Source organism: Ursus americanus, chromosome 4 (genome assembly GCF_024610735.1).
Source record: "Ursus americanus isolate L20-20 chromosome 4, mUrsAme1.1.p, whole genome shotgun sequence".
Taxonomy (NCBI): domain Eukaryota; kingdom Metazoa; phylum Chordata; class Mammalia; order Carnivora; family Ursidae; genus Ursus; species Ursus americanus.
The window spans coordinates 97,095,488-97,119,919 of NC_142130.1; the positions used below are offsets into that span (position 1 = coordinate 97,095,488).

The 24,432-nt window shown below is 60.6% G+C and overlaps 1 protein-coding gene across 1 annotated transcript in view; it reads left to right on the plus strand.

Annotated features, from left to right (window-relative positions):
- Positions 1–10,292: 10,292 nt before the first annotated feature.
- The window catches only part of PDXK (pyridoxal kinase), a 29,202-nt gene continuing 15,062 nt past the window's right edge, over positions 10,293–24,432 (plus strand). The window contains exons 1-2 of the mRNA XM_045774160.2: positions 10,293–10,517; positions 22,482–22,536. Of these exons, the coding sequence (XP_045630116.1) occupies positions 10,431–10,517; positions 22,482–22,536 (142 nt within the window). The 5' untranslated portion in view covers positions 10,293–10,430. The remainder of the gene's footprint in view (positions 10,518–22,481; positions 22,537–24,432) is intronic.

The window sequence follows — 24,432 nt, forward strand, 5'->3', positions numbered from 1 at the left end:
CAGGCACTGTCTGCGCTCTGCTGCGGGATCCGGGCCCTGCCGGAGGGGACTGGACGGAAAGACAGGTGAAGTCAGAGCTCCGGGGAGGAGAGCAGGGAGCACGCGTGGGGCTGGTGCTGTCTCATGAGGAATAAGCCCCCCCGCCCCGCTACATCTGGCCAATCTTGTAGATTGGTACCAGACTTTACACTTTACACTCCTAAGTTTCTACTGAATTTAATAAAAAGTACAATCTGGAAGCAGTGCTGCTTGTACTAAGTGTTGGAAAGACCATTAAATGGAATCCATGGTTTCATTTGTGTATGTTTCTTCCTTAATTTACCTAACTCTGCTGGCAAGGACTGTTTACGAGAAGGTAGCATTTGAACAGAGGCCCAAAGAAATTAAAAAGTGAGCCATATGGGTGTCTGGAGAATATATTGCAGGAGGAGCAGCACGTACAAAGGCCCTGTGGCAGGTACCTGTTCAGTGAATTCCAAGACCCGTGAGGAGGCGGGACTTCCGGAAAGGTAGTGTGACGTGCTGAGGGACACACTCCCAGGTGGGACCTCTGATAACGCTGGTTAGAATCAGCAACAACAACCATGCCGAGTCTCTGGAGATTGATCAAAGGGCTTACAACAAATTGAGAGGCGTTTATTCAATAGAATTACCACAGCGGCTGGGTGAGGACGGTGGGAGAGAGGCTGTGACAGCTGGGGGCTGTGGCCACGGGGAAACCCTTCGTGGGTGGGCAGCCATCTCCCGGGGGAGGGAGCCCACAGGGGTCCAGAGGCTGGAGAAGGGCTGTGTGGGTGCTGGGGGACGCTCGTAGAGCTCGCACAGAGCAGGACCCTGTGACTTGAAGCACACGCCTGTCTCCGTCCCAGGGGGTGTGGGAGTCCCCCCCACGCCCTCTCTCCTGCCGGGCCCTGCGCTCACCTGCCCCCGTGTCTAGCCCCCATGGCTTCCAGAAGGGAAATCCTCCCAGGAGTCCCTGTCCCCGGCGAGGAGGTCGGACTTCAGAAGGCAGCGAGGCATGAGGGAGCCGCAGGGGCCGTGGTTTGCCCCTGGCAGCGCGGACCCCGGCCAGCCCCACGGAAGCAGCCCCACGGCTCCCCAGGGCGGCGGGATTCGCGCACGCGGGAGGCAGAAACCTGCAGCCTTGGGCCGGGCCTTGACCCCGAGCGGGGCTCAGCAGACAGCCGCTAACGGAACCGAGTCCAGGCACAAACCCCCAACGCGGAGGGCTCGTGCTCGGCTCTGCCTCCACGCGCTCGGGCTGGAGGAGCTCCCGGCAGACGCTCGGCCCGGGCTCTTTCAGGAGCCGCCGACTGACGGGACGGATGGGGACAGGGGCCGTGTTTGAGTCACGCTTTCTGCCTGAAGCCTCTCCAAGTGCATCAAGAACAACACGCCACTGTAGCCCCAAACGCTCCGGCCCCCCCTTGCCGAAGAATGACAGTCTTCCGTGTAACCGCGGCCACGCCACACCTAAGGAGGTCTCACACGAGGTCACGCTCAGCCGCCCCCCAGGTGCTCCCCGCACACTTCCGACCGGGAGCTAGCCCGCCACACGCCGCGTTTGCCTGCTGCGGCTTCAAGCTTCTCTTTCTAGAACATCTCGGGACACTGCGTCTTTGAGGAGTGTGCCTGACCTTGACCCCTGACCGCATGCGTGCCCTGTGAGTGCGGGGGATGGCCCGGCACGGGTGGAGCGCTCTCCCCGGAGCGGAGCGCGGGAAGCTCCTCCGGCTCCAGCCTTCTCAGGAAGCCGGTGCAGAGAGGGCTTCTTTTCAGCTCCGGGAGGGGACGACTGCTGCCCGGCCCGGCGTCAGGACTGAGGGCGGCTGGTTTTCTGCAGCCTGTCCCGTGCCTCTGGGGAAATGTCCTGGGGAGGCCGGTTCTCACCTGGCCAGATGCTGAGCCTGGCACCGCGGGCACATGGCCAGCCCCGACAGACATCGTCTCCGGGGTTCTGCCTCAGGCACAGGTCACCCCCTAACCTTGGTCTCTAGGCCGTGGACCGGTCAGTCAGTCCTGGGTTAGCACGTCAGGCACAGACGCGGGGCTGGAGTGTGCAGCCCGTGGACAGAACCTGGAATACACGTGATTTCACCAACGCCCCCACTAAGTATCACTTGTCCATGAATGAGACATAAGCCCAAAGTTTTATTTAAAAACAACAGGAGTGCAGAAAGGTGACCGGCTTCTACCAGCTTTCGGAGCCCACAAAGCCTGCGGGAGCCACGTCTGAACACGGGGTCTGAAGGCTCCATAGTGACCCTACTGGGGGACTGGCAAAGGCAGGAGGAGGCACAGCTCCCGCCCTGAGCCACCCGCCGCAGAGCGCGCACCCACTCCCGGCTCCCCACGCTCGCTCCCCGGAGGGGCCCCGGGTCTCTCTCCGCAGTGATCTCCGGGGAAGTGCCTGGCACCGCGAGGCAGGTGGCAACAGTGGCTGCTCGGGGACCAGGACCAGGGACACCTTGACATGCAAGGGAAGTGCCAGCACCGTCCAGTGGAAATGGGGGACAGCTGCCACTAACAATTTCCTAGTAGCCATGTTAAAAAAATAAACAGGTGAAATCAATTTTAGTAATGCGTTGTATTTACCCCAAATACCCAAAATACTATCATTCCAACACAGCAGCAATCTGAGACGTGACCAGGCCCATGTCACTGCAGACCAGCCCCGCGTGCAGTCTCGGCCACGGCGGCTCCCGGCCAAAGGCACAGAGATGGGACCAGGGCACAGAGGGTTCAGACTCCGTGCCTGGGGGCGGGGTGGGGGGTGCCACGGCTCGGACCAGGGTAGAGCTGGAGGCAGGCCGGGCTGAGACCAGTGGTGCCAGCCGCAGCCAGGGCGGGCGGGAGGAGGCGGAGAGGCTGGAGGCCGGGCCAGACCCAAGGGAGAGGCTGTGTGGGCTCCGCCAGCCGGAGGCGGTGGGCACAGGTTTTTGGCTGACCAGGCAGGGAGAACGGCGACTTCTGGGAGGGACTGCCTCTCTCGCTCTGGCCTGCGCCATCCCTGGGCCACTTTTTCCTGCCTTGGGAGAAGAGCGGGGAACCGGCCTGGCTGGTGGGTGCAGGACAGCCCTGCCCCCTCCCAACGGAGTCACAGTCTGACGGGAACGTGGGCATATTCTGCCCGCTCCACATGTATCCCACGTGTGACTGCCACCAGAGCCACGCACGAGCCCCTGTGACCGTTTTCCAGATGAGGGGCCAGTGAGCTGAGGGGCCCCCGGGGAGTGGCCCTCCCCAGTGAGGACCCCAGGAGGTGCCGAGGGCGTGTGAGCCCGTGGCTCTCGTGGCCTGGGATGTGGCACCGCCCGGTCCAGCTCAGCCCTGCTCCGTGTGGTTTCTGAAGCAAACAGAAGAGCCTCTGCCCCCAAAATCCAGCTTCCTCAAGTCAAGTCTTCCCCTTTATTCGCACTTTGACTTCCATAAAACTCTAGGGAGAAACCATACAGATTCATGCCTAAAAGTGTCTCCCGTGTTTTATATTTGCCAATTTGCAAGGATTCTTTGAAAAGACAGGCGCCCCGTCCTGATGACGCTGAGCTACGGTGACGGTGAGGTGCTGGCGGGAGTGCGCACCGGACCCCTTCCTGCAGCGTGACCTGACAACACACATTAACAACGTGAAGGTGCAGACTCCCTGCCTGCCTGTCCCGCCACGTCAACGAATTTGCACTAAGAAAGTAATCAGACACGCACACGAAGATTGACTCACAAGTAAGCCCAGTGAAATATTTTTAACAGTGCAGTGCTGGACACGACCTGACTATTTGATAAGAGGATTCGTCAAATTCTTGTAATTTCATGGAAGGGAGGTGACATAGCCATGAAAGATCACTAAGAATATTGCAGGACACGTGGAAGGTATAAAGATATAACGTTATGAGGGGCGCCTGGGTGGCGCAGTCGTTGGGCGTCTGCCTTCGGCTCAGGGCGTGATCCCGGCATTCCGGGTTCGAGCCCCACGTCAGGCTCCTCCGCTGTGAGCCTGCTTCTTCCTCTCCCACTCCCCCTGCTTGTGTTCCCTCTCTCACTGACTGTCTCTATCTCTGTCAGATAAATAATAGATGAAATCTAAATATATATATCATTATGAATGTACACAATCCATTACAAATCCCAATCTTTAAAAACAAAAAAAGTCTCAAGGGGGCCTAGATGGCGCGGGCAGTTAAGGGTCCGACTCTTGGTTTCGGTTCAGGTCATGATCTCAGGGTCGTGAGATCGAGCCCCGAGTCAGGCTCTGTGGACAGCACAGAGTCTACTTGAGATTCTCTCTCTCTCCCTCTCCCTCTGCCCCTGCCCCCTGCCCTCGCTCTCTCTACCTCACTCTCTCTCCCAATTAAATAAATCTCCTTAAAAAAAGAAGAAGAAGAAGAAAGTCTCCCGTCAGTCTGCGTCTTGGGCACCTGCCACATTCCCGTAAATGCACACAGACGTGCCTAGAAAGAGGACCCGAGTGCCGTCTACCCTCGAGACGTGGGGCTGCGACGGGTTTCCGTTTTCTTCCCTGCGATGTTTGTCATTTCCCCAAGGCGTCCAGGACGTGAGTTTCTCTTGCAACTAGAGAACCATGAGCAATCTGCCCGCGTCTCTGTGGGGCACAGTAAGAACCAGCAGCTGCCGGGAAGGCAACAGCAAGCGTCTGGGTCAGCGCACGCAGCTGGTCAGACCGCCCTGAAATCCAGCCACTCCCGTGCGGGGAACGCCTACTACCGGAGCGAATTCCCCGCTTTCCCTCTGTTCTTTCCCTGTGAATCATCTGCCCCAACAGGCCCCTTGCGGGGCTAAAATTCCTGGCTGTTGGCCCAGATTGATTGTTTTCTGAGCTGAAGTATCACTGAAGAGAAAGAAGAAACATTTCCAGTAAACCCTGGTCAGAAAGAGCGGGGGAGGCTCCAGCTGATTTCTTTGGGTCAGGAACCAGGAGCAGACGGCCCCTCATGGGCTGAAGACGGCTCTTAACTACACATTTTCTGAACTCTTGGGAGAAAACTCTCCAGATGGCCTGGAGCTGTTCCAAGGAGCGCCCAGGGGTTGCCACGGTGACCAGCGCATTGACCCAAGGCTGCATGGTGAGTCTCAAACCAGACCAGCCTGTTTGAGGATTAAAAAGTAGAACCACACCCGCCTGGGTCAGGAAAGAATGTAGGGGATTCTCTAGAGTTCCTGAAGACGCTGACCCCAAGTGCTCTCAGGGTTCCAAAAATCTTGCCTCTTCCCAAGAGGAAAGTGAAAAACATAATCCATCCGAATAAGGAACACCCTGGAACCCAGGCCTGAGGTTCAGTCTTTGCCTCTTTTTTTAAGCTTTTTTTTTTTTAAGTCATCTCTACACCCAATGTGGGGCTCGAACTGATGACCCCAAGATCAAGAGTTGCTTGTTCTTCCAACGGAGCCAGCCAGGCGCCCCCAGTTGTTGCTTCTTAAGAAAGATATTCTGGGGGCACCTGGTGGCTTAGTTACTTGAGCGTCAGACTCTTTTCTTCTCTTTTCTTTTCTTTTCTTTTTAAGATTTTACTTATTTATTTGAGAGAGAGAGAGCAGCAGAGGGAGAAGGAGAGAGAAAATCCCAAGTAGACTCCCCGCTCAGCACAGAGCCTGACGTGTGGCTGGATACCAGGGGCCCTAAGTGTCTGTCTCTTGATTTCAGCTCAGGTCTTTATCTCAGGGGCATGAGTTCAAGCTCCACGTTGGGCTCCAAGCTGGGCATGGAACTTACTTAAAAAATAAAAATAAAAGAAAGAAAGAATATTCTGGAACTGAGAAATGTCCAAAAGCCTGTTCTCAGAAGGATGGAAGCCACTTGTACATATGTGATTTTTCATCCCATAAAAATGGCGGCTTGGAGTCCAGCAGTCATGAGAGAGTAAAATTTTCCACCAGCTCTGTTCCGGCAGGCCAGGGTATCCTGATAAACAGTGATGAGTAGACTTTCTGGAACCCTCATTCACGCCCCACCCGGGGCAATCTGCTGGATCCCTTCAACACCACTTTGATACACTCTTCTTACTTCATACCCGAAGAGAGGAGGACGCTGAGTCTAAGAGCTGACCTAACTTGTCACTCCAAGGTGTCCAAGGCCATCGGAGGAGCGGGAATCCGCCCGGGCAGCATGGCTCCAGACTCCAGAGCGCGCCCTGGTGTATACGACCTGCATGTTCCTATTTCTGTGTTCTCGATGAGAATACAGGACATCTGGAGCCTGGCTGAGTGGGGAGAAACGACCCCTCCCGGGGCTGGCCAACCCTCAGAGACAGCAAATGTGCCTTTCACATGCCAAGTAACGAGCCCAGAGCCCACATTCCACGTCGCTCCTCCATCTTTTACAGTCCAAGAGCCGTATCCCTCTGGCCAGGGCCAGAGGCCAGACAAGCAGAGACAGCCCATACCCCAGAGCCTGCCAAAGGTGCTCAAACTCATCAGTGTCCACCCTGCTTGCCCGCCTTGCCTTTCTCCTTAAAACCCCAATAAAGTCTCCTTCCCCTGCCCCCCATTCCCAGCCCACCTGGCGCTTCCCCACGTGGCCCTGTGTGGTGTGGGTGCTCCCACCTCTTGGAAACCTCAAGTGGCAAACTATCTTTTCAATGGCAGTGTCTCCCAATCTGCTGACCTCACGGTCCGTGAATAGTAACACAACCGTACTTCACAGCACTTGGCTACCGCCTCTCAGGCAAAAACAAAACGCAGCCAGCGGGGCAGAGAGCGGCCCGGTGGAATGCTATTGTAGAGAGCGCCATGGAGTCTCTCCCGTCAAGCAGGGGCCTGCGTCAAGCAATGAGGGGAGCAGTTCGGGGTCCTGCAGTCGGACCAGCACCGGCCGACGACACCCCAGCACCGACAAACTAGCGGAAGCAGAGGAGGTCTGCAGGGGCCCAAGACTGACCACATCCCTCTAGAAAGGGAGGATTTGGGCAGCAAACCGTCAGGCCCCCCAGACACTGACCTGCATGTCTGACCCCTTCAAACAGGCAGCAGCCGCCAGAGGCTCTGCCCGACTGATCTCCAAGAGGACCCGAGATCCCTCCCCCTGGAACATAAGGGCGGTGAGTGCCGAGGGCTGAGCGGGACGGGACTGACCCCATATCTCAACCGCGCCCACAGGCTGATGGGGACCCAGCTCGCTGCTGCTGCTGCTGCTGCTTCTAAGGACCCAAATCTACTAAGTCAGGCGCCGCCCCTTACGGCCCCATTTAACCTTCATTACCCCACAAAGGCCCATCTCCAAAAACCATCACTTTGAGGGGTAGGGCTTCGACATAGGAATTCTGGGGGATACAAGTGTGTCATAATGGTAGTTGAGTCTCTGGAGACCCCCATCCCTTGTAGCCGACATCAGAGATAGCACTCTGGCCCGGAGGAACCTGGGGACAGTGATGACTTTTTCTGGGACTGAAATCAGTATTCATGGTCTGCTGGTGGGACACCACATTCGACACTGGGAGGGCCTCAGAAGATCTGGGACCCACGACGTGAGCTGAGCCCAGCCAGCTTGTCTCTTCATGCCTATCTGCTTCTTCGGGACCCTTGCCAGCGCCTGGGACCTTCAGGGGGCAAGCTTGACGGCCAGCAGGCAGTGCACCGGGGTGAAGCCTGAACTCTGACACAGGTTCCCCAGGTGGCTTCAATGGCAGAAACGGATTCTTTCCCAGCTCTGGAGTCCAGAGGCCCAAGATCAGAGTGTGAACGGGGCTGGTTCCTTCCGAGGGCTCTGGAGGAGAGTGTGTTCCCCTCTTCATAAGGACACCAGCCATGCTGGAGTTACGGCCCACCTGAACGACTTCACTTTCACTTGATTACATCTGCAGAAGGCCCTATTTCTAAGTAAGGTCACACCCCCAGGTACCGGGGGTTGGGGCTATGACATGTGAGTTGGGGGAATGCAGTCAACCCATAACGGGCAGCGTGTATGTGAAGTTCACCTCCAGTGGAAGAAGACACCGTTCTGGGGTTGGGATCAGCCAGACTTTTCCCAGGTCACAGCACCCCTGTGGCGGGGGCGGGGGGCAACACAGGCCCAAGTGGGGTTCCAGCCCCAAGGTGCTGCTCTGACGGTATAATAACCAGGGCACAGAGGTGCACAGGCACCTGGCTCTGGGGGTCCCAAACAGACCAGGGTCAGCCACAAATTCTCTCGGTTCCCTCAGTTCTTGTTGAACCACCTTCTGGGAACCTCCTGGACCCCACCCACTTGCTTCTCCAGCCACCCTCCCCCCAAGAGACCTGGCAGTCAGCGGCCTCTTCCTAATCAGCTAAGAATCACCCTGCAGGGCATTCACTCCACACTGGGGACTGTGCCCTCTCCCAGGAAGGGCGGGTCTGCCTTGGAAGGACAGGGTGGGGGACGGGGTCCTGAGGGGCTCTGCATCCCTCCCCCACCCCGACACAGTGGTGAGGAGGCCCACCCATCACCTGGCTGGCGGGGACCGCGAGTATCTTTTCAATGGACTGGTGGTTTCTGAAGGTCTTCACTGTCTGAGTCCTCGGGAAAGAGGTTTGTTTGTGGACCGCTAATTAGCAGCAAAAGTGCTCATAAAATACCACAGTCACGTGTCTGCCCAACCTGAGTGGCCCCAGGAGCACCTGCAGAGTTGGAAGAGTACGCTGGGGGCCAGGCTCAGCAAAGTGGGACGGGGCTGGGCCCTGGCGGGTCTACCAGCTGGCTTCTCCAGGTGAGCCTCCCGTGGCTAGTCTGGGACCCAAGGGCACTGGGAGTGAGGAACCTCGATCTTCCCAAAGCCCGATGAAAAGTGAACTCACCAAAATGTGCTGCCCAGGATTTTGACCTCTACCCGGGCCCTCTGTCAAGGAAGAGAGGACCAGAGCCTGGGGTCCCGGAGGCTTGTCTGCCTCCTCCCCCCTTAGTGCTCCGCATTTACCTGGGCAGAAGGTGAGTGGGGGTGGGGATGAAGAAGGGGGAGGGCACTTATGAGGTTGGCCCAGAAAAGCAGAGGAACAGTAGGTGAGAGATCAAGGTGGGGAGGGGTGAGATCAGCTGCAGAGAGATTCATCAGGCCCTCCTAAGAGCCAAGGACAGCTGACCTCACAGAGTAGGACAGAGAAAAGGCAGTAAGGACAGTGTCTAGTGTGCTGGCCCCTGCCGTCTGCAGGGATCTCACCCAGCACCACCCGTCCCTGATTCTGTAACCTCTGGTTTCTCTTCCTGTTTCCTCGCTGTAAAAGGAGACGAGCCTCTACCATATTAGGTGTTGGGGATTTCAAATGTGTTAATGCAGGAAATGGCTTAACACATAGTAAGCGCTCAATAAATGTTAGCTGCTATTATTATTGTTATTATTAACAACTAGGATGTTCTTCCTCTTGAAAAGCTGGACAGCTAAAGCAGTGCCCTCCTTCCTCTCTAGCCAGCACTTGCCGGGACGCATCAGCCTTCCCCCCAGGATGGAGAGGTTGAAACACAAGCAGCCAAGGGACCCACATCACCCAGTCCTGAAGTTTGAAGACCCCGCAGCAGCGCTGGACCCTCGCGGGGGAACCCAGGGAATGCCTCCGGCCCGCGGAGGTGGGAGTGGGAGGTGAAGGGCCGGGTAGTGACTGCGGGGAGTGGGGGAACCGGACTCGTGCTTAATGGCGGGCTCTGAAGGTGGACATGGGGCGGGCGGTGGTGCATGGACACGGGCCACGTGGCGGGCCCAAGATACCCTGCGGCAGGAGGGTCGGGCCACGTGTCCGGGGCTGGGGGGGACCGGGCGTCTCGGGGTCCCCAAGGGTGTCATGGCACCGCAGAGATGTCCGCCCCCCAGGCCTCTGCGGGGGTGGGGGGTGGGGGCATCACGACTGGCCGCTCCGCGTCCCCTAGACGGGCGCCCCCGGACCGCAGGGCGCGCGCCGGCCCGGTGCTTCCTGGCGCCGGTCCGCTTGGTGGCCGGAGGGGCGGCCCCAGGCCCTGCGGGAGGGTTCGGCGGCCCTGACGCCCCTGGGCTGGGGAGCGGGCACTGCGGGGCCGTGGGGCGGGCGACTCTCGCGGCGCCGGCGGTCCTCGTCGCACGTGCTCCGGGTCAGAGGTCCGCCGACCTCGGGCAGTGAACGAGAGACGCGACGGTGCCCTCGCCTGGTGGACCGAAAAACGCGCCCCAGCGTCCGGCACGGCGGCTGCCCCGCCCACGCTCCGGGAGCGCTAGTGACGCCGCCGCCGCCGCCGCCGCCGGGGCCCAGCGGGGCGCGGCTCCGGCTTCCCGGGTCCCGGGGCGGGCGGGCTGGGGGCGGGGCTGCGCAGAAGCCCCGCCCCCGCCGCCCCGCCCGCCCCCGCGCCGGGCGGGACCCGCGGTTCCCGGCCGCGCTGAGGTCACAAGGAGGCGGCCTAGCGCCCGAGCCGAGCGCCTACGCCGAGCGGAGCCGAGCGGAACCCAGCGAGCGGCGGACACGCGGACGCCCGCCCGGCCCCGCGCCGCCGCGGCAAGCCCGGCATGGAGGAGGAGTGCCGGGTGCTCTCCATCCAGAGCCACGTCGTCCGCGGCTACGTGGGCAACCGGGCGGCCACGTTCCCGCTGCAGGTATGCGCCGCCAGCCGGCCTGGCTTACGTAACCGGCCGGGGGTCCCCGTGTGCGGGCCTGCGGCGGGGCGGCCGCAGCCGAGCCCCGTGACCTTGGCGCGGCCGCAGCACCGGGGGCCCCTGCGCGGGCGGGCGCCCGCCGAGCGTGAGGCCCCCGCGCGTGAGCTGTGGTGCACTCGCCACCCGCGCCCCTACCAGCTGCGGGCGGCCGGGGGCTCCCTGGAGACGTGAGAATGCGGCGGGTGCCTCCTGCCCCTGTCCTGGGGGCGCAGGGGCAGAGAGGGAAGCAGGTGTTTGCAGTGCTCACCTGCCGGCAGCAGGAGCAGCAAGCTCAGGGACCCTGGCTCCCGCCGGCCAGGGTGAGTCCCGCCTTGCGAAGGACTCTTCTGGGAGGTGGTCGCCAGAGAGGCGGGTGGAGCGGAGAAGGCCTCCCTGCAGGTGTTGGCTCTGAAGAAGAAAAGCCCAGAGACCGAGTCAGGCCCGTACCCTTTTGGCTTTAGAAGCTGCTTTTCAAATGTTTTATAGCTTTTCCTTAATGACGGGCTTCCCTCCCGCCTCTCCCGCCTGTCCTTGATGGGTCTCCCAGGCCAGGCACCCACTGCTTCCTGCTACAGCCCCAAGGTTATGGCTGGGTGATCCTCGGCGGGGCAGAAGGAGGCCTGGATGCGGTGGGGTTTCATGCCAGGCCAGAGGCAACACCAGGGTGATGGGCACTCCCTTGCCTTTTCTGCCCAGCAGGAGTGCTGGGTGGTCATGACAAGGTCATGGCTCTCCTGGACTGCCCACCTTTGTCCTGTTGTCCCTGGCATGCCCCCCCCCCCAACGGGGGGCAAGAAGCAGGTATGGCTGGGTGACTGCATGCACCTAGGTCTTTGGGGTAGGGGGAACTCTGCTTGTGGGTGGATTGTGTGGGCAGGGTCATTGGGGTAGTTCTGTGCTTGGGGACAAAGGTGCAGGGTCTCTAAGGCAGGGGTGCACCTGGAAGGCAGGACCAGGCAGGGCCCTTGAGAACAGCTTCACCCTGCTGTCCCAGTGGGAGGAGCAGCTCTCGCCCTTCTTGGCCAGGGAGCCACGGGAGCTGCCCTTGGCAGAGCTGTGCGGGGCCCCTGCTGGCTTCCCTGTGTCCTGTGCCCGGTCCCTCCTCCCTGTCTATCCACACGCGCTCCCTTCTTTCTCCCTGCACCCCTGCACTGGGCACACTGTTCCCTCCTCGGCTCACCTGGGTCCTCCGGTGAGGCCCCTTGTTCCTTCCAGGCGTGTGCTCTGAACTTCCACACCAAAGTGCCTCTTAACGTCAGAGAGGCGGTTCTCACCTGGGGTTTCTTTAGTGCCCTTACCTGTGTTCTGGGGCTGTGGGACATAACCTGGGGGCCAGGGTGGTGATCCTGTCATCTCCTGCCACCTGTTGGGGGGCGTGGAGGGGCTCTGCCTCTGATTCAACCCATCCCGGCACTTCCTTCTAGAGTTGTGAGGCCCAGGAGGAGTATGGCAGGGGGCCATCTTCCACGCCGAGCTCAGTTGCTTCCTCTGTAGAATGGGCATGATGCCTGCTCCTAGGTTGTTATTTAGGGCTGGGGGCGACGGGGTGTGTGAACGTCCCTTGGAGGTGCTGGCTGCTGAATGAGGTGGGTCAGCATGCCCGGGATGCTGCGCTCACCCACCACTGTGCCGGAGGACCAGACGGGGTGGTAGGGCTGGGTGGCACCTAAGCGTGGCTGGGGCATCTCCTGGAGGCTGGGACCTCTGCCGGGAGGGTCTTCACTTATTTACCTGGGTGTGTTTTTTGCCCTAATTACCTCCTCTTCCTCCTAATTACCGAAGTAAGATATAGTGTCGGGGGATGGCGAGGGCTGAAGGGGGGGAAAGCCAGGGGTGGTCGTCCTGCAAACATGCTCCCCCCAAGCTGGACCCCAGACAGGGCAATATCAGTGTGTTTGGGTGGCTGTCCCGAAGTATGGCAGGCGGGGCAGCTCAAACGGTAGGCGTGTGTGGTCTTTCAGCCCTGGAGGCTGGCGGTCCGAGATCAAGGTGGCAGCACGCTGCCTGCTCCGGAGAGGTCTGTCCGTGGCACGTGGGTGCTGTCCTCGCTTGGCTCCTCTGTGCGTGTCTGTATCCTGATCTCTTCTCATAGCGACACCGGTCACATTGCATTGGGGCCACCCTATGACCTCGCTGTACCTTAATTACCTCTTTAAAGATTCTGTCTCCAAACACAGTCACAGTCTGAGGTGCTGGAGGCCAGGGTTTCAACATAGGAATTTGGGGAACAGCCCATAACAATAACAGTTTCCAGAAATGTCTTAGTTCACTGGACACACTTCGTGCTTCCTTGAGCAGAGTCTAGATTTCTTATCAGCCTGCAAATGCTTGTTTTGGCCCGGGTTGCTTAGCTCCAGGAGGATCAAACAGTTAATACTGCAGGGCGCTCCACGGCGTCCCATGCGGGCATTTTGCTCCTATCCCCCCACCTGTGCCCCGCCGGAGCAGAGCCAAGCAGAGAGAGGGTTGGGGGTGGCCGCCGACTGCCCTGGGACCAGCCTCAGCACAGGACGGGCTGGGCTGGACAGAGCCTGCAATAGGCTTGGAGCCCCGCACTTGCACATTCCAGCAGGGGTTCTGAGGGGAAGCATCCCGGAACTCCCAGACTTGTGCCTAGCGGGGGGTATGTTCTCCATTTGGTCAGCCCCGTAGAGCTAGACTAAGGCACACTTGTGCACGCAGCTGAGTGTGGGAAGAGAGCTTAGGAAGGGCAGCAGAAGGTGGGCCCGGCCTGGGCCCCACAGATTCGGAGACTGGAGAAGCCCCTGTGGGGACTGGCCGCTGTCCCTTTGTCTTGGAGTTCCGGCTCAGGGACGGGGCACTGCCACCTGAGCCTTTGCAGGCCTCGTGTGCACAGTGAGAACAGTGCTCTTGGCTGTCAGGTGGGGCCAGGCTCCGGGGCACTGCCCGGACGGGGCTCTGCCAGTGGTGCTGGCACAGCGAGGGCCCGTTCATGGGGCGCTCAGCCCGAGCGTGGCACAGACGCATGCTGGCTGGAGGCCTGCGAGGCTGGGCTTCAGGGCCCTGGTTCCCGAACTGCTTCTTGTCAGGTCCCCCAAGCACACCCCCTGCCGTCTCAGGCAGGCCGCCCATGAGCAGCCACCCTCCCTGGGCAGAGAAAAATGTCATACGAAAGAGAGGAGCAGAACCTTGACCCTGTTTTTGAATTTTGTTTTCAGGCCGAGTCCAAAGTATGTTCTAGGGACTAGCAACAGAGCAGGCAGAGCGTCGGGCGGGGTGATTCCATGTTCGCAGAGCGAGGAGAGTAAGGGCTGGCTCGTGGCCTTCGTGGCCCTGTCTGTGGAGAGAGGGCTGCCCAGTCGAGGCCAGACCGCCAGTGATGCATTGGGGCTCCTCCCTGTGCACGGTGGGACTTCCTGCTGCTCTGGCCTTCGATTCTGGGGGAGGGAAAGAGCAGGGAAGGATGAGGTGGGGTGAGACGAAGTGTGCCCTGGGGCCTGCTGCCTCCTACACCAGACGCTGGTGGGACTGCCTCCTCTCAGAAATCGGAAACCCACACTTCTCGGGGCCGGGAGGTACAGTCCGTGCGAGCCTGCAGTGTATCTGCACGTTGGATCCGCAGTGCTTCCTGTGGGGAGGGGAGGTCCCAGAATCCCCCAGGCGGCTGCAGCACCTACTTCTGTGCTATCAAAGTGACGGGAGGCAGGTACGCGAGGCTTGGGGTGGTGTGAGCGTCCTGGGGCCCTCTCCCAAGTGTTGCAGACGGTAGCATTAAAGCCACAGAGATTCTCTTGCCGTGCTGGGGGCCAGAAGCTGAAGTCAGGGTGTTGGTGGGGCCACACGCCCTCTGAAGGCTCCAGGGGAGGAGCCTTCCTTACCTTGGACAGGTGTGACCTCTGTGCTGGGGTGGGGGTGTCACTGGAGGGTCACAGTGGAGAGGTGCAGCTTTGAAAGGTCACCTCTGGTAGCCTTGAGAATCTGATTTGGGCTTTTGCTTAAAACCATTTAAATCCCACGTCGCCACCAAGACGGGAAGATAAGGCCCTGGGGGACACTGGGGGGACGGCTCTTCATGGGTCCTGCTGCAGAAACCAGCCTCGTTCTTTATCTCTGCGAGCCCATCGGTGCAGAAGCAGCCCTAAGACCTTAGCCCTGTCTGGTGGCCGGGCGGAGATGCTGTTTTCCATACAGGGACCTCTTTGCCAGGGGAGCGCGGCTCAGACAGACAACCCTCAGGAAGAGGCTGGCGGGCAGCAGGGCGTGTCGAGAGTCCCCTGGCTTGGAATTGTGGATGGAGACCCCTGCCTGGCGAGCAGTGTGGGCTATGGTAGCTGGGGCAGAGGGATGCCAGGGCCCGCCGCTGCGGTGGACCAGAGCGAAGCTGCAGAGCTGCGGGGACGCAGGCACGGCGGGGTCCCCATGACAGTGGGGGGGGGGGTTATTTCCAGCTTTTCACCTTCAAGAACCCCTGGAGCCTCAGGTGGCTTCTTCAGAGGAAGATCTTTACGTTTTTTTCCCCTTAGCACTCCTAGGATGGAAGGGCCTTCTGTGGCAGAACTGCGTTTGGAAGATACCAGAAGAGTGTCACCCTGCCCCCTTCGAAAGACATGGTTTTTGCTTTAATGTTTTTCCTGGTGATGCCCGTGTTGGCAAATAGTACAAGACAGCTGACATGAAAGAGGGCACCACCCTCCTGCCCGATGTGGACATTCACATCCTTGGAGGTGGCGTGTTGTGTTTGGGAACACGTCCAAGTGTGTTCTGCAATGTTCCCTCGTGCTCCAGGACACGTAGCTCTGCTTGCTTCACTCCCTGCCACTTGTGATGATTCCCGTTTCCCTGGCCTCTGGAAGTCCCGGGCTGATCCAGAATATGTGCCAACCCTGCAGCCTAGGTGATGCTTTTGCTGTTTCTGTAAGAAGATCCAGCATTGCTTAATTTCTTGATTTCCTAACTCTCTTTCTTGGTTTGGGACTAAGATTTCTGTCGTTCCTCTTTGCCTGTCATGGAGAAAGCAAGAACTAATTGGTCCCACTTTCTGATCTTTCTCTCACTGTGTCTGCATGTGTATGTGTAATGAGTGCACGTGTGTGCGTGTGCACACGCTGTGCTCCGAGGGGGGCCCTGGCTCCTGTTTAAGAGACTGCTCCTCGCAGGGGTCAAGGGTAGCACTGTGCTCTCTGGAAGGGAGGTGCGTCTGTGCGCAGGGGTTTTACGTGACACAGGGGCCGCTGGCTCTGTGGCTCATGGGCCTGGTCATCACTGGGGCATGCCCACATGGAGCTTTTGAAATAGAACTAGCGTGTTCTGCTCAGACAGCAATGTGGAAGAGTGACATCGAGGAACAGAAGAAATGATGGAGTTTCTCAAGAAGAAAGGAACAGGCGTGGGGCCCCGGGCCGTGTGATAACATCATGTGGTTGGCCGAAGGGGCAATGCCTAGCCTCCCTGCCCACCCAGAGCAGACATTCCCCGTCCATACCTGGGTGCTGCTGGGAGCTTGGGGTGAGGCCCCTTCTCTTAGGGCTTTGCAGCGCAGCCCAGCCCCCGCAGCAGAACCTGACCGCTAGCGCACGGCCCCTGTGCAGGGCCTGGCAGGGAGCCGTGGGCCTGGCATTGAGCACTGTGAGCCTGGCAGTCAGGGCGTGGGGTGTGCCGTAAGCAGGGCGGGGGTCTCGGGGGTCCAGGGCTGTGCCAGCTGATGCAGGGTCACACACATGGGCAAAGATGGCTGTGGGACTGAAGGCGAGCTGCCGGCTGCTTCAGGGATGGAGGGCTGTTTCCAGTGGGAGTCCCCGCTGCAGGTCAGAGGACAGTGGACGTGGGTAGAGCTGAACTGTGGGGCTGAGTGGTCCCAGGGGGTGGGCAGGACACCGGGCACTCAGCCCCGAGGCTGATCAGGATGCCAGCAGTCACATGACACTGTGGTGTCCCCTCTTTCCTCATTCTCATTTCCTGTGGAAGCAGCTGGAGGTCTTACAAAAGAAGCCGTAGTGAGGATTCTTGAAGACAGTGAGCCCCCTCCCCCGGAGGAGCCGGGGTGGTCTGGGCAGGATGGGGGAGCGGTGCTGGAATATTCCAGAGCTTCCCCACTCCTGCTGTTCTGAGTGCCCTGCGTCCCCGCGAGGGCGGATTGCCCGCCAAGCTGCAGAGTTAATGACCGTGTCTTGCGTGGCTGTCAGCAGAGTGGGTTGATGATGTGGCAGTGAGGGGGATCTGCCGCGAGAACATGCGTCACCTGCCCAGGCCGCCCTCAGGAAGGGCCCCGGGTCTAGAAGATGGCAGCTATGGGGGTCAGGCCACAGAGCTTGACTGCATGCCGGCATCCTGGCTGTCCTCGCTCGCTTCTGGTGGCTGGACGGCTACAACGGAGCCTTTGAAACCCCCCTCCCCCGATGAGTCGCTGCAGATGTCCCCCCCACACACTGAGAGGCATGGGAGGTGGGACCCCTCCGGCCTTCTCTTTGCAGGACATGGGGGTACTCTCTGTATGCCGTGCGCGCGTCTGCACCCCCAGCCTCTGGCAGGGGGAGGAGCCACTTCCACGGGCAGTGTGCCCAGCCTGGGACTGTGCCAGAAATGCCTCCGGTTTGGACTGGCTGTGACCTTCAGGGGTTCTGTCGAGCCTGAGACCCTTGCCGCCTCGGCGTGGCTGTGCTTCCGTGGTCACTGAGCCGGCAGCTGTGTGGAGGCCCAGGGGCTGGCTTGGGGGAGGGAGCGTGCTTTGTTGCGGGGGCTTCCTGGCCAAGGCTCTGCGCTTTTTCTGAAACAGGAGTGGGTTTGCTAGTGGAGCCCGAGGTTGGGGTTTTGGCCACGCCAGCCTTCGTCCAGAGGCGCATAGGATGGTGGGCTCACAGTCACAGGGGCGCCCCAGAACCCTAAAACGCCACCGAGTCCGGGTGCTAGAGCAGAGGCTGAGAAGGCAAGGTTCTGCACAAAGTCTTGGGGGCTGAGAGAAAGGTGGTCGACCTTCAGGAGATTGCTCACAGTGGCACAGGGGTTTCAGAGCTTTGAGGGGTCAGAAAGCGCACAGCAGCTCTGCAACCACAACGTGGAATTCATGGAGTGCGGGACACGCAGCGGGGGGGGGGGGCTGGGGGGGTGAGGACCAGCACGCAGGCCTGCAGGAGGCTGCTCGAATAGAGAGGGAGGGCCGCAGGAGGGCCAGGGCCCCTGCGTGGCCGCCAGCCCGGTAGGGCTGGGAGGAGGGGACTCTGCCTGGGGAGATGGGGGGGCCCTCCTGTGGCAAGGCTATCCTTCCTGGGCTGAACTGCGTTTCTTCTTTTTCTTTCTTGAAGTATCTCTTGCATCTTTTCACTGTGTGCTGCTGTGCTGTAGATGTTAAAAAAGTGGGGGGTGGGGAGGCCGATTCCTGTGTGTGCGCCCGTTTCCGTGGTGACCGCACGCTGCCAGCGTGGGTGGCGGAGAGCTGGGTGGCGGTGGCCTCCGTTACACGGGCCCCGCCACAGGCCTGTCGCTCAGGAGCCGAGCTCAGGGTAAAGGTAGTACAGTCACTAGGGCGGCGGAGGCTCGGCCAGTTGTCACATTTGTTTTCATCTCATTGAGTACGTTTCGTGGCTCGGTTCTGGTAACAGTTCTCCGTGCCCCGGGCTTGCACAACCGCTCTGCTCGCACGCGCCCTGAGGCGGCCCAGCGCTCGGACTCCCTCCGCATCCAGCGGCTGGTGCCCCTCCGCGGCTGCACCCAGACACCTGCCCTGCCGCGCGCCCGTGGCGAGCGTGGACTCACCTGCGTCATCTCCCCGGGGCCACGGGCGGGATCGTGGGACAGCGAGGCCCCTCCGCGGTGCCTCCACCCTCAGACCCGGTTGTGCGCGGTGAGCGTGGCTGCTGGGGCCGTGGGCTCCTTGCTTCACCATGGCGCCCTGCGAGCCTCCCCCACGGGAAGACCCGGGCGATGCTGTCCCGGCAGTCGGCGCGGTGCAGCTCCCCCGGGGGTCGGGGAGGACGGGGCGCTGCGGCAGGGGCCAGTCCAGGAGGGGGACCAGGGCAGTCATGCCCCCGGGGCGGGGCGGGTGTTTCCCCAGGCACCGCCGTGCCCGCTTTCCGGAACCTCACAGCAGCCACGTCGCACTCACGAACAGCTAGTCCCTGTTCACGCCAAGGGCGGGGGGGCACAGAGGTTTTCGCTTTCATGGAGAAACCGCGCCTGTCCCAGTGCGGGTCCTTCGTAAAAGGAAGCGGAGCACGGGGCGCCCATCGCCTCGGCCGGTTTGGCTTCCCCAGGTTGCCGACGGCCGCCTGCTTTTAGAGCGCGGTTCTCGCCGAGGCCCCTGTGCGCCCCCGGCCCCTGCACCTTCCCGAAGCAGCTGTGAGGCCAGCGCGAAGCCGGGAGGGGCGCAGGGCCCGCAGGGGCGTGTGGGGAGGGGCTCGGCGCGGGCTGCCAGCCCACATGGGGCGCTGCCGCCCGGGGTCCGGCGCCCGGGGTCGGGGGCATGCCGGCTGGACCGGGCAGGGCCCAGCCACCGTGGCGCCTGCTTGCCGGGTAGTCGGCCCGCGCCTGCGCAGTGGCGTGCCCGCGGTGGTGCGTGCCCTGCTCGCAGCACGTGCACTGAGTAATAAGCCCGGCCGCTGCTGCTGTTGAAGTGGAGAAGCTGGCCTGGGGCTCGGCTCACTACCGTTCCGAAGCATGAAATAAGGACTTCATTCCCCGATCAGTTTGCCAGCTTCAAAGGATTAATTATCTACACATCCGGAAGCATTGGAGCAGGATATCTTGGCAGGGTTTTCAGAATTTGTGTCATGGTCGCTTCAAAGCTGTTTCTTTAGACTTGATTAGGATGCCAGGGGATTTGAAGCAGCGCTGGCTGAAGCTGGGAACAGGAAGCGGTGCGTCAGGCAGGCAAATTTGCAAAGGGCCGGTTTTAACTGTGTAACGAGACTGGTGATTTGTGTTTTATTTCGCTAAGGTCTGATAATAGCCACTTAAATATTTTAGAGACACTTGTTAGATACCTGTCACAAGTGTGTGGCTCAGTGAACAATCACAGAGGGAGCTCACCTGTGGAACCCCTCCCCCGTGGGCAGCGGGGAGTGTGAGCAGCTCTCAGATGTCCACTCCCCACACCCAGCTGCCCCAAGGCAGCCTCTCAGACCACCAGAGTAGGGGGGCCTATCTCTGAAGGTTCAGGGGAGACTTGGAGAGTGGTGAGTGGTGTTGGGGTGAGTAGGGCAAGAGGCTGGGAAGTCATCGGTGTGCAGGAGAGGGAGGGGACTACCAGGGACTGGCCACCCACGGCCCTTGGTTCCTGCTCTCCCTGTCTCTCCCACACACCCTCCAGTGTTTCTCCTTATATCGCTCCACCTCTTCCACTGTCTCCTTCTCTGGCATATTCCACGGGACACTGTTCCCACCCCGTCTGTGGGAACTGAGGTTTCAGTGTCCTTGTGCCCTGTGGAGTATGTGTGTGTCTCCAAAGTTTGTCGAAATCTCTCACCCACTGGGTGTCCTGTCCTGTCCTTGTGGACCAGCATCATAAAAGGCTCCTTTGTTCTTTCTCATTTTCCTGGGGTTGGGGAGGGAGAGAGTCCAAAGGTCAGTGGGCCACATGAACGCAATGGCACTTGGTTTATGGGGGTGTTAACACTCTGAGGCCTCCTTCCCTTCCTTCCCCTGGGGTTCCATCCACTCTTCCATCAGCCGCTGGGCTCATGGGGCTCTGACGTCACACACCCCCTCAGGGCAGCTGTTCTGGCCCTTCTGTCGGTGCCTGCTGGTGTCCCACTGCTTATGTGTGGCTTGTGTGGTTGGGGTCTCCCAGCAGCCCGTGGGCGGCCTCAGCCCTAGATGTGAACTGAGACTCGGCCGGGGTGGGAGGGATAGAGGGGAGACGCACACCCATGGGTGTTTGGAGCAGGGCGCCAGTGAGACAGAGTCCAGAGAGGTGTGGTGGCCGCGTCAGCAGCCATGCTCTGTCCCTGACGTGTCCTGAAGAACAGGCCCATGCCCTCCTGGAGCCCTTGACCGTCCCAGAGGGCAGCTGTGCGGGCACGGTGGGGCTGGGGGTCAGCGTGGCGGGGGAGCCCTGGGGGCCACAGAGGGGGTGGGTGTGATGTAGCTGGGAGCGCTGAGGAGAGGGGAGGAGACAGGGTCCTTCCAGGCTGACAGGCTGGCCCCTCGGTGGCCTCCTGCCGGCAGGTGCTGGCTGCTCGTGTGGGCCCAGTGCCAACCCAGAGGGAGCTGTGTGCAGGGACGGAGCGGGTCAACGAGGGCTGTGCTTCCCTAGGAAAGGGTGACGCAGAGACTCCGAGAAGTCGTGTGGTGACCTGGGCAGGACCCAGCCAGGGTGGCATGACCAGGCAGAGACGGGGAGACAGCTGCCAGTGCTGGGTGAGCACGTGCCTCTGGGTTTCCAGGCAAGGCTGGTTGTGCCACACTCGTCCCAGCGGGTGGCATGGTTTTCCTGGTCCGGCCTGGCGAGTTCAATCCCATGTCCAGCTGTGGGCCCCTCGCAGTGCCAGGCGCCAGGGGGACAGCCCAGCTCTCAACAGGAGCAGAATCCAGATTAAACACTTGGCTGTCGTGATGTGGTTTCACCTGGCTCCAAAGTCAGGGCTGGCCACGAGCCCGTTTGGACTCGAGTATCCCACAGACAGGTTGTGGTTGGAGCCCATGTGTGAGCCCCGACCTCCCCAGGCTGCCTCTTTCGCACAGGGCTGGGGGACACAGAAGGAAGGCCTAAGTGAGGGCCCCCTGGGCTGATGGACCCAGGGACTCACCCCTTGCTCTTGTTGGGGGCCTGCCTGGTTCCCCCAGGTCCGGAGGACTTGGCCAGGCCCTGGTCTGCTGCCCACACTGATGCGGCTTTGGTTTGCTCCTGGGTGTTTGGGCTTCACCTTGTGGTGGCTGGCAGCTCATGGCTTTACCCTCACCCCGAGCCCCAGAGGCCTTTGTGCAGCACGGGGCAGACTTCCTCAGGGAGCTGGCTCTGCGGGACGAGGAGGGACGCAGTGGATGCTCCGTGTAGCAGGGCCCTGGTCCTGGGTCTGTCTGCAATGATGCCAGCCAGGGCCAGCTGGGCAGGTCAGATGGTGGAGGCCAGTGGGGCCTGGCAGGGACCCAGGGCCAGTGTAGGACACGAAGGCCGAGGGATGGGTTGGGCGGTATTCCGATGCCTATCACCTCTGACGGCCTGGGGTCATGGGAAGGGCCCCGCGGAGAATGTGGCTCATCCCCCACGGGGCTCTGCAGCGATCCATACATCTTGCTGCCTGATTTAATCCACACCTGCCTGTTAAATGTGGAGAAACGGGAAGGTGAACAAAAAGAAAGATCGCCATGGGATTTGCCACTTCACCGGCAGACAACTGTCCACGTTGGCTTGGGGAGGCATCTGGGCCGTTTTGGACATAACCTTTCTTCCCCTTCATTGAGGAAGGAGCTCTTACTCTTTATAAGCTTCATTTGTAACCCTGTGGCACCTGGAACCTGTGCGCGGTCACCTGCTCCATGTGCCGGGAGGCGCGTGCCCAGCTGTGGGGCAGCCGCGGGGTGGCCGTCCCACCCCAGGCCAGGCCAGCGTGGCTCCACACTGAGGTCCCCCCAGCCTCGAGCGGGCCGGGGCTGGCACTGCAGCGGAAGCATGAGAGCCAGGCTCCTGGGGACGGAGTGGCCAGCTGTGCTGTCCCGTGGGGAGCCCTTGGCCTTGCCCCCCCACCGAGGGTGGCGGCCTCACACCCACATTCTCGAAGCAAAGGGCCTCACAGCCGTCTGTCCGCGTCCAAGCAGATGGGCGCCTCGCGTCGTGCACCTGCAGGCATCGTCGCTTGGCAGATTTCCAGGGGCTCGGCCCTCCGGGCTGGCGGCTCCCGACACGCTTCCGGACGCGGCCCCTCACCAGACAGCACGGCACCAAAGCGCGCACTTTGAGCCCAACTCGGGGGAGCCTCCTGCCTGCCGCCGGGGCCCTGGCTCTCTCCCACCCGTTCCTTCTCTGTCTTGCAGGTGTTGGGATTTGAGGTTGACGCGCTGAACTCTGTCCAGTTTTCCAACCACACAGGTAAGCCCTTGTTGGCCTGAGCAGCCACTGAAAAGCAGGGTCTTTAGAAATGTGGAGCCCCCACCCCTCCTCTGACGGTCAGGAGATGGCACCACAGGGGCCACCCAGCTCGTGAGGGTCAGCCTGGCCTCGGGTGTGGACGCTGCATTTGAACCTCGGCTTGGCTGCTTGAAGCTGAGTGACCCGGGGGCAGGTTGGGGGGCCTGCTGGCACCTCAGTCTCCTCCGTGAAACGGGGACCTGCTCCTAGCCCCTGCCACGGGGCTGAGCCCGCTGCCGGGTGACGGGCCACCACGGGCCACGAGCAGGGCCACATGTGTGCACGTGCCACTGGTGGACGCGGGAGCGGAGCCTAATTTTCTCTGTTAAAAACCAGCGCCTCGGGAACTCACGTGGAGTCGTCTGTCTCAGCGCAGGGGACACAAGGACTCCCGTGCACAGAGGCCTTGAAACAGAATTGCCAGCTCAAGGGCACGTGAGGGACACTGCCCTCGGGAAGGCCCCGAGTTGTCAGGACAAGCTTCCGGAGCCCGCTCCTCACACCCCCGGGCCCCATGGCCTCGGGAGCCACCTGCCCTGTGACCCCACAGTCCCGTAGAGGCAGGGGCATGAGGCCACTCCCTTCCTGGACACATCCCAACATCACCTCTCCTGAAGTTACTCTGAACCCAGACAGAGCCCCAGGGGCACAGAATGTCCTAGAACCAGGCTGGCCGAGTGCCAGCAGGGTGTGCGGGTGGGTATCTGGGCCTCCGCCCACAGGCTTAGGAAAGAGCCTGTAACCCTCCTGCTGTGGCTTTTCTTGGAAGGGACGGGATATCGTGAGTCATAAATTGAGGTGAGGAATGACGTTTGGGATTCAGAAGAAAACAGTTCTCACCGAAAGCCCTTCCCTGCTTTTGCTTTGCCGAGTGTTCTGGGTGCTGTGAAATTTGGAGAAGCCCCAAGATGTTTACGTTGATTCAGCGAACTTCCCTGAATCCCACAGGTTCTCCTGGCTGTTTTAACCACCACCTTCCTTTTTAAGTAAATGAGCCAAACTGGCTTGCCCGCTGAACTCACTGCTGGCTGTCACAGGGCGCCACGGTCAGCTGTCCGTTCTGGGGAAGCCAAGGCCTGGCTCCGAGGCCGCTGCTGCCCTTGCACAGATCCCAGGCTGAGGGGAGGGGGCTTCTGGGGTCTTCAGTGGCACGTGGCTGCCCCCTGGGCTCCCACAGAACCGCCTCCGTTGGCGGCGGGCTAGCATCCCGAGGGGTCTTCTGGCCTGCCCCAGCAGGGGTGTATGAAGACCAGACCCCCGCGTGCTGGGAGCCCACGCAGGTGCAGGGGTGCTGAGGGCCAGAAGGGGAGGGGGACTTCACGTCCGCTGTGGCCTACTCCTGTGGTTCCTGGCAGGGCCCCTGGATGCCGTGCAGTGCCTGCCTGGTGAGGGGACCTCTCAGGCGGCTCCCACCCAGCAGTGGCCCCAAGCACCCCACGCTTGGACTCAGCACGGCTGTCTGTGCAGCTTGACCGCAAATCTCGGGGTTCAGTCCTGAGCTTTGGACCTGGAAGTACTTAGGGACTTTTTGGTTTTAGTTATTTTTGTTGTTGTTGTTGTTTTTAAGATAGATGAAGAGTGTGAGTGTGAAGTCGGGGCGGGGCAGAGGAGAGCAGAGAGAATTCTTTTTTTTCCCCCTGATTTTAAGATTTTACGTATTTATTTGAGAGAGTACACAAGCAGGGGGAGGGGCAGAGGGAGAGAGACAAGCAGACTCCCCACTGAGCACGGAGCCCGACACAGGCCTCAATCTCATGACCCTGACACCATGACCTGAGCTGAAGTCAAGAGTCAGAGAGTAAGCAGAGGCAGAGGGAGGGAGACTCTCCAGCAGACTCCTTGCTGAGCATAGAGCCC